The sequence below is a fragment of the Mirounga leonina genome, unplaced genomic scaffold (assembly GCF_011800145.1).
Source record: "Mirounga leonina isolate KUSES-001 unplaced genomic scaffold, KU_Mleo_1.0 Mir_201, whole genome shotgun sequence".
Taxonomy (NCBI): Eukaryota; Metazoa; Chordata; class Mammalia; order Carnivora; family Phocidae; genus Mirounga; species Mirounga leonina.
This window is the reverse complement of record NW_023270504.1, coordinates 20,021,519-20,036,971: the sequence shown is the minus strand read 5'-3', so window position 1 is coordinate 20,036,971 and position 15,453 is coordinate 20,021,519. Positions and strand designations below refer to the sequence as shown.

Genomic DNA, 15,453 nt, shown 5'->3' with positions numbered 1-15,453 from the left:
GTGTTTTGAAGCGTGGATTTGATGTCCAGTTCCTTAGCATGATTATAACTTTAGGCAAGTTGGTGTGCTTTATACTTCACAATCCCTTGTCTTTCTGTGAATAGATAGCAAAAATATTTACTTAGGAGTTGTCTGATCAAAACTTGCAGTCTGTAATAATTAAGCGGAGGTTTGTCTCTGTAATGTCTGGAAAAATATACTATCTTTTTTTTTTTTTAAGATTTTATTTATTTATTTGACAGAGAGAGACACAGCGAGAGAGGGAACACAAGCAGGGGGAGTGGGAGAGGGAGAAGCAGGCCTCTGGCTGAGCAGGGAGCCCGACGCGGGGCTTGATCCCAGGACTCTGGGACCATGACCTGAGCCGAAGGCAGTTGCTCAACAACTGAGCCACCCCGGCGCCCCTATACTATCTTTTAATAATACATGTTACTGCAGAGATGTTAGCCTGATTTTTGTTCCCATCCTTAGTGACTTTAATCTTTTTTCCTGGCTGCTCATATGATTCTTTTTTTGTCCTTGAAGTTCAGCACCTTTACTGCGATATATTTCTTTTTTTTTTTTTTTTTTAAGATTTTATTTATTTATTTGAGAGCGAGAATGAGAGAGAGAGAGAGCGAGCATGAGAGGGGGAGGGTCAGAGGGAGAAGCAGACTCCCCGCCGAGCAGGGAGCCGATGCGGGACTCGATCCCAGGACTCCAGGATCATGACCTGAGCTGAAGGCAGTTGCTTAACCAACTGAGCCACCCAGGCGCCCTACTGCGATATATTTCAATACTGATTATTCTGTAGCAGTTTTTCTTGGGACTCCGTGTACCCTTTATTTTACAATTTTAGGTCTTGCTATATTAATGGGAGCTTTTTTGGTATATCTTTTAATTATTGTTTTTGGTTCCATATCCTTTTCTATTCTCTTCTTCAGTTCCGCATATATTGGATCACCTTTGCTCTCTCTGTCCATGCCTTTCTAGTCTTTTTAAAAGCTTTGATCTTTTTTTTTTTTAAGATTTTATTTATTTATTTGACAGAGAGAGACACAGCGAGAGAGGGAACACAAGCAGGGGCAGTGGGAGAGGGAGAGGGAGAATCAGGCTTCCCACAGAGCAGGGAGCCCGACGCGGGGCTTGATCCCAGGACCCTGGGATCATGACCTGAGCCGAAGGCAAATGCTTAACGACTGAGCCACCCAGGCACCCAAGAGCCTTGATCTTTTTCAGTGGGAGACAGATAGCACAGACTTCCTTCACAGCCAGACTGCCTGGATTTGAATCCTTGCACTACGGCTTGCTTGCTGTTTAACTCTGGGCCAGTTACTTGAACTTCCAAACCTTCTCTTGAAAATGGAGATCAGAGTGTGTCTACCTCCAAGAGTTGTTATGCAGATCTGTGGAGATAAGACAGTAAAAGGGGCCCCTGGGTGGTTCAGTCGGTTAAGGGTCTGCCTTTGGCTCGGGTGGCGTTCTCGGGGTCCTGGGATCGAGCCCCGCATCGGGCTCCCTGCTCAGCCAGAGGCCTGTTTCTCCCTCTCCCACTCCCCCTGCTTGTGTTCCCTCTCTCACTGTCTCTCCCTGTCAAATAATAAATAAATAAAAATCTTAAAAAAAAAAAAAAACACAAAGATAAAAAAAAGGGTTTGGAAGAGTGCATACAGAGGAAGGGCTTGGAACTGCCAGCCGTTGTTGTTTCCATTTTATTTTGCTTGGTTTTTCACCAGCCTGCCATTTCTGTCTCTGATTCTTTTCAGCCACATCTGCTCTCTTTGCTCATCCTACTAAGGATATCTTTTCTAAAATTGTTTTATTATTTTCTTCCATTGTTTTTCTGAGCCCTGCTTGTTTTCTTCTCATCTTCACTACTGAGTTGTCATTTCTTCTTAGAAATATTCTATTTTGGGGGCACCTGGGTGGCTCAGTCATTGGGCGTCTGCCTTCGGCTCAGGTCATGATCTCCAGGTCCTGGGATTGAGCCCCGCATCAGGCTCCCTGCTCAGCGGGGAGTCTGCTTATCCCTCTCCCTCTGCCTCTCCCCACTGCTCCTACTCTCTCTCTCTCTGTATCTCTCTGTCTCAAATGAATAAATTAAAAAAAAAAAAAGAAATATTCTATTTTTTTCTGTGATCCCTTATTTCAGAGAAGACTGTTTTCTTTAATTTTTTGGATTCCATAGCAAAGCGTCTGTTCATTATTTCTTCCATGTCGTGACATCGCTTGCCCAGCATCAGTTCCTTGGCAGATTTTGTCTGCTTTGTTTTGTTGTAACTTCTTCCTTAAATATCTGCAGAACTTTGTAGTGTCTTATAGAACGAGTACTAATGATGTCTTCTTTCTGATTATAAATCATATTTAACTGTCAGTTGTTTTACAGCTAGCTCTTGGCTGACATGCAGGCAGAGGCTGGGGCAGGGGAGTGAGTGAGGGCAGTGAGAAGCTAGAATTTAATCTAATGGGACCCAGCCTGTTAAACAAAAAAAAGAAGTAGAGAAAAATCTCCCTTTTCAGGACTGATTGCTCCACAGCTGCTTTTCTTACTTGTCATGCTGATAGCCTGCTTCTTGTAAAGCCTTTCTCATTTCATCTTATCTCCCCTTTGTCTCTGTGGTGTTGAGGGAGACTCACCCGATGCCTCTGGGATGCCAGACTTGGTCTTTCTAAGCAAGAGATAAGTGGTTTGGCTGTATATCCATGGAACAAGGGAGGTGGTATAATTTATTGGTTAGGACTGTGGACTGTAATCAAATTGCCCAATTTTGAATCCTGGCTTTTTCTTCCTAGTTCTGTGATCTTATGCAACTCATCTACCTGTATTTTCATTTGCCTCTTGATACAGTGGGGATAATAATAATAATACCTGCCTTCCAGGATTGTCGTGAGGCTTAAATGAATTAACATCTAAGTGCTTAGCCCGGTGCCCAGAATAGTAGGTACTGAATACTTTCCCCTTACCATCATTGCTGTCATCGTTGTTGTTGTCATTATTAACTCTGAGTACTGTGCTCATTGTTGGAGACCTGAGACCATGTGCCCACTCTTACTGTGCTTCTTCAGTTGGATACAAGTTTTGCTGCATTTGGCAATAATTTTTCGTAAATTGTAGTTTGGGAATGTAGCTCTTTTTTTTTTTTTTTCCTATTTTTATTACCTTCCCTCCCCAGTTTTTAGGAAGGATACTGACAGAAATGCTTTCCTTTGCCATCATCAACTGGAAGCATATAATCTTTTATTTTTTTAAAGATTTTATTTATTTGAGAGAGACAACTGAGAGCATGAGTGGGGGGAGAGGGGCAGAGGGAGAGGGAGAAGCAGGCTGCCCACTGAGCAGGGAGCCCGATACAGGGCTCTATCCCAGGACCCTGGGATTGTGACCTGAGCCAAAGGCAGACGCTTAACTGACTGAACCACCCAGGCATCCCTGTTTTTTTTTTTTTTTTTTAAAGATTTATTTATTTTAGAGAGTAAGGGGGAAGGGACAGAGGGAGAGGGAGAGAATTTCAAGCAGATTGCCTGCTGAGCACGGAGCCCAATGTGGGGCTGGATCACAAGACCCTGAGATCATGACCTGAGCCAAAATCAAGAGTTGGATGCTTAGCTGACTGAGCCACCCAGGCGCCCCTGCAAATTATTGTTAGTAAAGATTTTACTAAAAATTAGATTTAGTAAAGATTTTACTAGTTTCTGTAACATATGCAGCCAAGTTCTCTGCCTGTGATGGTGTGTGATATCATAAAAATGCATTTCCTTTAAACTGTTTCGTAGCCAGTATTTTAACCGATTGAGCCACCCAGGTATCCCTGTTGGCCAGTATTTTAGTAATGATTATACTTTGTTTTAGACTGGTATGTTTGTTGCAAGGTGACAGCTGACTAGCAAGATTGAATTTAAGTATCAGTGCTAAATATTTCACTTGATGCTAAAAATCCAATTGTACTATTATATAAGATGGCTTGACTGTATGTAGAAGATACTTGGGAGTTTGAGTTGAATCAGTTGTGTGATGTGACTGCGAAGAAAACTGGCAAGATTTTAGGTTACAGTAATTGAATTGTAGTGTACCCTCTGGACTAGGGAGGGCACAGTTCTGCCCTTTGCTGCCCTGGTCAGACTGCACCCTGGGGATTGTATCCAGTTCCGAGAACCATACTTAAGAAGCACTGACATATCACATTGTGTCCAGAGAAGAGTGAACAGGATGTTATGGATATGTGAAGCAGTGTTTCCTCAAGTAATGAGTTGAAAGAGGTGGAGACATTTAACCTGGAGAAGAAAAGATTGGGTGGGCAGTTGGGAGAAATAGTGCCAACAATAATAATAGAAGCTGAAATTTGTTTGTTTATTTAATTTATTTATTTAATTTGAGAGAGAGAGCATGAGCAGGGGGTTGGGAGGGGCAGAAGGAGAGGGAGAGAGAGAATCCCAAGCAGGCTCCATGCCCAGCACAGAGCTGGACACGGGCCTGGATCTGAGGACCTTGAGATCATGACGGGAGCTGAAATCAGGAGTCAGTCACTCAACTGACTGAGCCACCCAAGTGCTCCTAGAAGCTGACGTTTATCGAGTGCCACTGTAAGTCAGACACTAAAGAGCATGCATATGTTATCTTATTTAATCCTCAAAAACAATCATATGAGGTAGGAAAAATAATTACCCATTTCAGAAATGGGAAGAATAAGGCTTAGTAAAGCTAAGAAATTTAATTGAGGTCACATGGCTAATAAGAGATGGAGCCAAGATTTGACTCTCTTTGTCTGTTTGTAAAGACTTAAACTCTTAAATACCATAGCATATGTTTCTTATGGTTGGTATTTTCAAGTTTTGAAGGATTTGCATGTGGGAGAGGGGCCCCAGAAATTAGAACCAGGACAGATAATTGGCAAATGCCCAGAAATAGATTCTTGAATCAGTGTATAGAGCTGCTTTCTGGGTTGGAGAGCTGTGAATTCCCTCATGCTAAGTGACTGTTTGGTGGGTGTTTGATTAGGTGATCTTCAAAGTCTCCTCCTACCCTGAGATGTGAGGCTGCCATCTCTGTTTTCTTCTTTGTCAGATATATTCTTTTTTTTTAATTAAAAAAATTTAAAATTGTGGTAAAATACACATAAAATTTACTATCTTAATTATTTTTAAATGCACAGTTTAGTATTGTTAAGTGTATTCACATTGTTTTGCAACCAATCTCCAGAACTTTTTCATCTTGCAAAGCTGAAACTCTAAAAGGTATCCCCCCCGCTTTTTGATTACTTTGCATTACGCCACTTTGTTTTTGTGAAAGACCTACCTGTTTTCACTAACCTAGAGAAATCCAAAGAGGATTCCTGCTTTTATGAAAAAAAGGTAAAAAGTGAAAATAGCATTCAGCGTTTGTTCTGCAGCAAGTCATTATAGAGGCAGCCCTCAGCCTCCCAACCTCAGCAGTGAGAGCCCCCCCACCCCCAGTTCCTTCCCCGGGAGCCAAACTCAGCATCTCAGCCTCAAGCCGCCAGAGCCTTGAACTGTGTCTGGGAGCATCTGTGCTTTATCTCCGTTTATTTTGTGCGTCTTTTAGCAAGATGTATCCTGAGGTATCGGAAACGCCTAGGAGAGGTTATTGCTTGGGTCTGGGAAACCTCAAAAAATTTTCCATGTAAATTCATGATTATTGCTTATTTGCTTTATGCTATTTTAGCTTACAAGGAGTTTGATAGGAACCTTCTACCTTGGGATAGTGAGGGAAACCTGTACCCATTAAATAATAGCAACTCCCCATTTACCTTTATTCCCAGGCCCCAGAAACCACATTCTACTTTGTTTCTGTGAATTTGACTGCTCTGGATAGATGCCTCATATAAGAATCATGCAGTATTTGTCCTTTTGTGATTGGCTTATTTCACTTAGCCTAATATCTTGTGGCATGTGTTAGAATTTCTTTACTTTTTAAGGCTGGATAATATTCCACTGGATGTATATACCACATTTTTAATCCCATCAGGTATATCCTTTTAGTCTGAAAAAAAACTTCAAAAAGTTTTAGAATTAATATTATTACAGCAGCCTATGGTTGTGTTTGCAAATTATTTTAACTAAATTTATATGGGACAGTTGGGGAACGGTGTATCCTAATTAGTAAAATAATTTGGTTCGTAGAGTAGATGTGTAAATTGTAGGAAATTAGCTTGAACCTGTACTGACTTTATGGCATATCCTGGAAATACTATTTTGAATTAAATTCCTAATAATTGATCTATTTTCTTATAATTTGTGCCTTTAAAAATCAAATCCATGTTGGATAAAATGAATAGCTTTGAAAGTGAGAATACATAGAAGTTTCTAGTTTGCTCAGTATCGTCTGTGGGTTTTTTTTTTTTGTAAAATATTTAATGTTATAAAATATTTCTGTGTAATGTTTATTTTTAATCAACTATTTATTGACTTTCTATGTATGAAGCACCAAGCTTTACACTAATGATTTTACATCCCATATTAGTTTCCATATAGCATTTTATTGTTTCACTTTATGTCTTGAGTAAACAAGACATAATATATGAAATGACATCACTAAGATAACAGTGACCAGAGGCAGAGATTTAGATCAAGAATTCTTCTTTCTTCCTTTTTAATTAGCTGGGTAGTATTTTCTTTTTTATGTCTCTTCTTAATAAAAGATTTAACAATATAGTTTGGTATTATAGTTTAGTATATATAGTTTATATTAGTACAGCTTACCATGTAATTTTCAAAACCAGAAATTTTTTCTTGGTTTTTGCTTGGTTATAGCATGAGCAAAAGGCATAAAATCATTCAGTCCTTGGCAGCGGGGGCCAAGGAATGGCTTGGGAGGAGGTGTGCTTAAACTCTCCTATAATTTTCACCTCTCAGCCACCCCAAATAAATGTAGTATCTAAGTAAAAACAGGGTACTTGTTGTGTAAGCCAGCTTTGAGACAGGTCCTTTACCTCTGCATTTCTGCTTGATCCCTCCCCTCCTAGAATACTTGCTCAGAATAGCATTTTTAAAGGTAAACACTGTTTACTGAAACGTGCTGACAGGGCATCAGAATCATAGGAAGCTCAGAAGTGAGTTTTTAGTAAGATGTCGCCAGGTGACATTTAGTGTTCAACTTTCCAAGTTGTTTCCATGGAGACAATTGGGAAGCCACAAATATCTGACTGTGAGAAGCAGTGTACAGAGAACAATTATTCTAAAGTTTAGGCAAGTTCCAGGGAAGATTGGAACATCACAGATCTAAGAAAATCAAAGGAAATATGCACATTAGGCATATGGAAAGTTGATATAAGAGCCATGTCTTTTTCATTAGTGAGATTCACACAAATTAAGAGAGTTTTGTTTGTTTGTTTGTTTCCAAACTAAAAAGGTATCTAAGGGATGCCTGGGTGGCTCAGTCGGTTAAGTGTCTGCCTTCAGCTCAGGTCGTAATCCCGGCGTCCTGGGATGGAGTCCCCTATTGGGCTCCCTGCTCAGCAGGGAGCCTGCGTCTCCCTCTCCCTCTGCCATTCTCCCCTGCTTGTGTGCTCTTTCTCTCAAATAAATAAATACAATCTTAAAAAAAAAAAAAAAAGATTAAAAAAAAAAGGTATTTGAAATTGACCACTTTCTCTGTTTCCTTTCCAATTTTCTTAAGCTCATGAAAGCAGTAATTCTAGAACACTGATTTTCATTCTCCTCCCATTCTTTTCCTTACAGATAACCATCAAGAGCTAACCTTGTAAACTTAATTTGTTTTGTTTTCTGTGTGTTCTTTTAGGTGTTCACAGTTGCCATGTAGTTGGTAAAGGTTTCTCCTTCCTAGTTCGCCCTGACGCTCTGTCTTTCTGTGTTTCAGGGAAGAAGAGCCCAGACCTAGGGGAGTATGACCCCCTCACACAGGCCGATAGTGACGAGAGTGAGGATGATCTTGTGCTCAACTTGCAGCAGAAGAATGGAGGGGTCAAAAACGGGAAGAGCCCTCTGGGAGAAGTACCAGAGCCTGACTCCGATGCTGAGGCTGTGGGGGCTGCAAAGCCAAATCTTTCGGAGGTCGCCACAGAGGGCTACCCCTCAGACCCTCTTGGGGGCCTGGAGCAGAAGGCAACCTCTTCCATCATGTCTTACGTGCGCACCTCTGTCTTTCTGCTAACTTTGGTCATCTCCATGATCCTGGTGCTCGTGTGTGCTTTCCTGATCCCCTGTCCCCCCAGAGATCTGCACAGCACTTGGAGTCGCCACCTGGGCCCGCAGGGAGGTGAGCTGTAGGATTCCTCACCCTACTTATGTAAATTTCGTGTTTACCTGTAATTCTGTAAAACCTCTGATTACGTTGAAAATTCCCTCTAGGTCTTTCAAATAAATGTGTGTCATAGAGTATCTCTCTCCCTGTGTGTGGAGGTGGTTAGGAGGTTAAGATTGGAAATAAAACAGATAGATTGATACAGCTCCAGAAACTTGGGAAGATCACTGCTCTGTTGTGTTTCTATTGGCATTGGTCTTAATTAGTTGCAGAGAGGACAGAGGATTGGTTTGCTGGGTCTCTGCAGTGCAGCAAACACCATATTAGGGGAGAGCAAAGCTGTAGGAAGGGCTGTTTACTGAGAAGAGTAAGGCTCAAGGCCTGGCCAGACCAGAGGCCAGGGCTTTTGTAGGACCCTCAGGCATTTGTTAATTATAGGAGCCTGACTCAGTTTGAATTTTAAAATAATTTCAAGTAAAATGGACTTGCTTTCTTGCAGTAAGTTTTCTTTCTTGCTCCTAATGGTTGGGGTGGTGCCACCCAAGTAAGTCTAGCTATTGTGTCTCATTCTGGAGCAGATTTCTTTAAAACAGCTTGCTCTGGGTCAGGAATAAGGATTACATCTCAGCTGTCAGTGCTGAGCGGTCTTGTGTTTTGTAAAGTTCACTGGGGTGAGAGGGGTTCAGAACGTACCACCCCAAAATATGTCACTTTGGCATATTGTTTGAGTTGAAGGCACGTGAACAACAGCAGATGCAAGAAGGGCACTCTGACCTTGACCTTTAAATTCTTCCTGGAAGCAGGAGATGAAACTCCCATGTGCAAGATGCCCTCCCTGTACCAGGAGGAAGAAACATTCTCATCAACAGAGACGGGGAGTTGAGGCCGAGGGAAATCTGTGCAAACAGACCTTGTAAAATAACTTACCTTCCTATAGTCTCCTCATCCATGTTGGTTCCCTTTCCAGGGCTACCCCTCTTTGTTCAATGAGTACAGAAGCCCTGAGGCCTCGCCACCTCTGCTCCAGGTCTTTATGTTCAGTGGGGGCTCCCATGGACATGGAGAATCTCATTAAATAGACTTGAATGCCTCCCTCTTGTTAATCTGTCTTATTAATCAGTTATCTCATTTTCTGTCTTGTTACTCAGTACTAGCTGGAAACCCTAAGAGGGTAGAGGAGAAATTTTCCTTCCTCTACAATACTCCCAGACCCCTACATCATTTTGATCTGGAAATATTTTACCTCTGACACATCACTGATCCTAGTTGATTTAGCTTCGGATGAGTTCTATGTTCTCACTGTTACTGTCTCTCAAGGCAAAACTGAATAGATGTGACTTACAGTATGTTCCCACTACATAGGAGATCTCTCCCTCCCTTCCTTCCTTTTTTGATGTTTTTTTTTTTTTTTTTAAGATTTTATTTATTTATTTATTTGAGAGAGAGAGAGAGCATGAGTGGGGAGGAGAGGGAGAAGCAGGCTCCTGCTGAGCAGGGAGCCTGACGTGGGGCTCAACGTGGGGATTGATCCCAGGACCCTGGGATCATGACCTGAGCTGAAGGCAGATGCTTAACTGACTGAACCACCCAGGCCCCTTTTTTGATGGTTCTAAGTGAGCTCTTACAATATTTATATACGGTGTAAGGACTAGGAACAGATTGTTGGTGTATCCACCACTCAGTTTAAGAAATAGGACATTGGGGTGCCTGGGTGGTTCAGTTTGTTAAGCACCAGGCTCTTGATTTCAGCTCAGGTCATGATCTCAGGGTCCTGAGATTGAGCCCTGTGTTGGGCTCCATGCTTAGCAGGGAGTTGGCTTGAGGATTCTCCCTCTCTCTCTGCCCCTCCCCCCACCACTCCTGCTCTCTCTCCCCCCCTCTCTCTCTAAAATAAATAAATCTTAAAAAAAAAAAGAAATAGGACATTATAAAGACCTTTGAAACCTCACCAAAGCCACCTCTTCCTGCCAAAGAGTTCTAGTGTCCTGAGTTTTGTGTCATTATTTCTTTACTTTTTGTTAAAGTTTTACCGCATGATAAAATAATTTTGCCTATTTTGAATTTTATGTAAATGTAATTAAGCAGTCTTCTGTGACTTGCTTTTTGTTTAGCATGTTTATAAAAGCATTTTTTGAGATTCACCAATATTGATGCCCTGTAACTAGAGTTTATTCATTTTTACCACTGTCTCATTTCCCATGGTATGAATATCCCATGATTTATTGATTCATTTTACTGTTGATGAACATTTTGGTGGCCTCTATTTTTTTTTTAAATAAATAATGCTGTTAGGAAGATTCTTGTGCATGTTTCCTGATGCGATGTGTAAGAATTTCTCTCAGGCATTAACTTTTGACTGATATTGCTAGGTCATAGGGTGTGTGCATGTTCAATCCTAGTAGTTTATGTTAAATTATCTTCCATAGTGGTTATGCCAATTTACACTTCCACCAGCCACATGTTGAGTTCTCTCCATATTTGGCAGGCATCCTCTGACTCTACATTGTTGAGGGGCAGGACAGCACTATCTGCTTGTCGCTTCCTGGGCTGGAAGTCCAGGCTCCCTGCTAGGCCTCTGCTGACACCACTAGCGGGGGTGGGGGCCTGCCTCATTTAATGCCGGGTGGGGTAGAACTGTTGGCTTCCCTTGTGTGTGGAGGACCCTAGGTGGGGAGGAAAGTCCCGGCTCCCCACCTGGCCTTCTCTGACATGACCTTGGTTGGGGGGTGGAGGGGGACCTTATGATTGGGCAAAGGTGGAAATCTAGGCTCCCATTTAGCCTTTGTTGTGGGGCTGGGTCTGGGGCCACAGTTCTTTATGTGTGGTGTTTGGTTGGAATAGGGCAGTTACCATCTAAAACTTTTTCTGTCTTGCTCTGCTGTTCCTTTCTTGGACCTTTGGCTAAGGGAGCCAGCTGTTCCTGGGCCTTTTTTGTCTGTACCTGTTGGTATTTCCGGGTTGCCAGCTTCTGTAGCACCTTGTCTGGGACATATGAGGCCAAAAGAAAACTCAGGGGAGTCATCACCTCGTTATTGCTTGGGCTTCTCAGTCCCTAGCAAGCCTACCTTCTCCCCACCTTCCGGAGTCTTCCTACATTTGTTTTCTCTGTAATGGGCAGGCAGTTGGAGGGATCAGCAGAACTGTGTACTCTGTCTTATCTAGGAACCAGGAGTCTGCCTGGGGTTTATGAAGGTGCTGGCAGTGCTATGTGTCTGTTCCCTTTCTAACATGGAACAGAGAACCGATTTGTGGTGGCTTAACTCAGGACTTTTTCTGTTTTTGATGTGTTTATCAGGTGCGGACCTATCTCCATTGGAATTGGCTGATGTGAATGGAGACGGCCTGCGTGATGTACTTCTCTCCTTTGTAACCTCAAGGAATGGGAGTGCAACTGGTAAGACACAGGCATGTCTTTTAGAGGCTGCTACTGGACAGGCTCACTGATGTGGAGGGGCTGTGAGCTAAGAGAAAAACATCAGGGTTGTCTCCTGAAGGGCACTGTAGAAAAGGGTCTGGAGTGAATAGAAAGTCATCGTGGGGCTATCGTACATGACAAACCTTATCAGAAAGCTCCTGCATGTAAGTAAAGCTCATTTAAAGAAATCGTGGAGATCCATAGCTGGAAGGAACTTTTAGTAGTCACCCAGTCCCGTGAAGAAAGGGAGATCCAGAGAAGAAGTGACTTGTCCACACACTTGCAATGAACAGCATTAGTTCTTAAGGTTCTTGTGTTTTCTCCCAGACAATTTTCCATTGCTTCTTAGATTATGGTAAATGTTGACACAATCCTACCTTCCCACCCAGCAGAAAGCTTCCTGTTCATGTTCTAAAATATTTTACCCACATTACCTTGGCCGGGTGCTTTCTTTTTACTGCTTCTGTTTACCCCCCTCTCTCTACTCTCCATCCTGCTGTCTGCTTTGGAAGGCTGACCAGTATGCGTTTGTATGTTAACAGGCTCCCTCGCCTGCCAATCTCCAGTTAGGTTTGGCCAATAGGGAGCACAGGCAAGAAATTGGAGGAGGAGAAGAGAGTGAGGAGAGGGTATTTGTTCTCTTGGCTCCCTCCCTGCCAGGGTGACCTCAGGCCACCTACATCCTTGATCATAGGTCACATCCTCTCTTAAGGTGGTATTCTTATAGGACTTTCTTTTTCTGGATTCCAGGAATCACTTCCTCTCCTGTGTCTTTGGGCCTGGGACTGTTCTGAGGAATTGTGCTATCCCTCATGGTTTCTCTACAACCTGACCACATCTTTGTAAATAATCTCGTTATTAAACCTTGCACAACTTAACCTAATTGAGTGTGCTGATACACATCAACTGGAAAAAAAAAAAAAAAAAGGTTGCATTTTCAAGATAGGTACATGGGGGTTCATGGTTTGTCCTGCAGCACCCATTAAAGTGGATGCACCCTGCAGTCTGTAAACTGATAGAATAACTCTGGTATGAAGCTGAGGATGCCCTAGTAGCTACTTTTTAATCATCCAGGCCCTGGGATAAACATCTAGGTATGTTCTAGAGAATTCTAGGCTGCCTGCTTCTCTGGTGTTATTAGGAGTACCTTTCTGAGTCTTGTGTAATATGTAGAAGCAATTTAGGAATAGATCTGTTTACAGAGAGGACCTTCAGCCTAGAAGGTTGACTTTTGGCTTTAATCGACTTTAATTACATTTTTTTTTTCTTCCTATGACTCATTAGCCTTTGAAGTAAAAATTTTCCCCATCCGCTTTTAGATTTGGAGATTTTTTTTAAAGCATTTGATATTTTACACAGTTTGCTGTTTATGAGGACTCATATGGCAAGGCTGTGGGGTTTGGACACCACACAGATCAGCCTGATTTGGTTACAGATTATAAAAATAATAGAGCTAATCCATGGTACTTCCTATAGGCAATGCACTAGTATAAGTGTATAACAAATGTTATGAATGGATTTATCCCTCCACATAATCCTACGGGGTAGACTAGTATTATTATCCCCCATTTGCAGATGGGGAAACTGAGACATAGGGAGGTTAAGGAACTGGCTCAAAGTTCCATAGCTGGTAAATGGTAGAGCTGGGATCCAAACGGTGTAGCTGAGAGACTATCTCTGGAGTTCATATCCTTGGCCCTTAAGTTTTCCTAAGTATTCTTAGGAAACTACTGGGGCTGTATCAGCTGATTCCATGGGACTCTAGACCAGGAAGACCTACTAAGTTGTAATCTTCAGGTTTTTTTTTAAAACATTTACTTTTTCTGCTTTCAGGGAGCACTTGCTAGCAACAATTAGAATTCAGGGATTCCTTTGCTCCCTGCTCTGTACATGTTCTAGATCAATCTCACTTTTCTGAGCATGCCTTTCCCTCTGAATTTTTTTTGTTGTTCTCAGCAATGACTTTCCCATATTTCCCTGGATTTTGCTCCTGTCTTTTATTCCGCAAATGACTGCTTGGTCGCTGTATGTGCTAGGTGCTTTGCGAGGCACTGAGGCTACAGAAATGAATGTGATAGCCTTTATCCTTCAGGGTATTTAGGATATTTAGTGGGGGCTGAGGTGACAGACATGTAAGCAAGCATGCTGGGAGGGGTGCAGGATGCCCACAGGGTGGCCCGGAGGAGGTCCACAGCATCTCGTCTGACATGAGGAATGTGTTGAGCAGATACGATAGGTGCTTTGTTGTTCACTTGGTGCCAGGAATATGGGAGGCTGTGGAATACACGGGTGTGAGTTGCTGCCTTAGCACCATTTACTTATGGTTTTCTGGCCTCCTGCTCACCTGGACTGTTTACCTTCTCTGACTCTTTTCCTTTCTTGTGTCTCTTGTGTGCTTTTAGGTGTCTCAAAGCCAGCTGCTATTCTGGTGTGCCTTTCGGGGATGAATGGCAGCACACTCTGGTCAAGTCCCCTCCCTGAGGAGGCCCGGGATATTACATGTTTGGATCTGATGCCAGGAAGCATGGCTGAAACCATCTGCCTTGTGACAGGGACACACAAGATGTTCAGCGCATTCAATGCGACATCAGGTAAAGATCATTCCACGAAAGTCTCTGTGCCAGTGAGCCATAATCTCGGATCAGAACGGTCTCATAGGGAAGGGACCTTTCCGCTCTCACATGGTGGGAAGTCTGATTTTACTCCTTTGGAAGGTGGATTGAAGGTAAACAGAGAAAGGGGTTGACTAGGTTGAGTAATAGATCATGGTCAAACCTGTTTGGTGATAGGATGGGGCTAAACTGAGTTACCCAAACAGAAACTACCCTGAGGCTTCTGGTTTCTAAGCAGTCCTCCTCCTCTATACAAGAGACAGCTTTGGCTGCGCTTTCTGTCTCTGTCTTCATATTTGATGTAGATGGGGTCCAGGTGGAAACCTGGCCATTAACCACTTAAACAAGGGTCAGGGAAGAAACTGAGGCTTGTTGATGCATCTTGATTTGGCCTTTTAACTTCTTACTGTATTTAGACGTCCATGGCATAAGGAATGAGAAAGAATCAAATATAATGAAGGCCCCGTGCAAAACTATAAGTATACTGCTTGTTAATGCTTTGGACTTGACCGAAGCTGAATGCATAGCAACCTTCCCAGTTTTAGAGGTTGGAGTTTGGTAGCAGCGTAATTCTGAGTGAAAAAAAACTTAAATGTGAGTGAACTCCAGAACTGAAGTCATTTTGGAAAAACCTCCTGCAATTTCCCTGCTCGTGTGAACACGTGGTAGGAGAGAGAGTTGGTCTGGTTGGCTGCCCGTAGACGGTTCCTTAATAGTTGTAATAATCTCTAACAGATCAATTCCTCTGCCCCAGACAAATGGGCTCCTCTTTCTTGGAGAGACTTCAGCACCTCCATTTTATCTAAAAAACCTAGGTGTGACGTTACCACATGGGTTTATTAGTCAGACACTTGAGGATTCAGCTCACACTCCCTGCTCCCTTCGTCCCCAGTAAGATTAAAACTAAAAGAAAAGATAGGGATCTGCTATCTGTCGTTTGTCCACTGAGTTTCTGTTTTCTGACCCAGGAGCACTGCATCTGCCTTTTCTAGAGGCCAAAAGCTGTCATTGTGATCAGCCTATTTGTCCCCCCCCTCCCCCCAGGGAAAGCCATTTGGACTTTAAACCCAAACTACTTATCTAATGGTACCCTGGCTGCCCCAGGGGTGGTGCTGCCGGACTTGGATGAAGATGGCGTTAGAGATCTTGTTGTGCTGGCCATTGGGGAATTGCAGGTATGCTCTACATTAAATGGTCTCCGTTTCTTGTAGGACGTGCTTCAACTTCAG

General features: G+C 42.7%; 1 protein-coding gene across 1 annotated transcript in view; it reads left to right on the top strand.

Annotated features, from left to right (window-relative positions):
* FAM234B (family with sequence similarity 234 member B) overlaps nt 1-15,453 on the top strand; it is a 34,620-nt gene that overhangs the window by 2,971 nt on the left and 16,196 nt on the right. The window contains exons 2-5 of the mRNA XM_035028183.1: nt 7,814-8,212; nt 11,493-11,591; nt 14,015-14,203; nt 15,269-15,399. Coding sequence (XP_034884074.1) covers nt 7,814-8,212; nt 11,493-11,591; nt 14,015-14,203; nt 15,269-15,399 — 818 coding nt within the window. The remainder of the gene's footprint in view (nt 1-7,813; nt 8,213-11,492; nt 11,592-14,014; nt 14,204-15,268; nt 15,400-15,453) is intronic.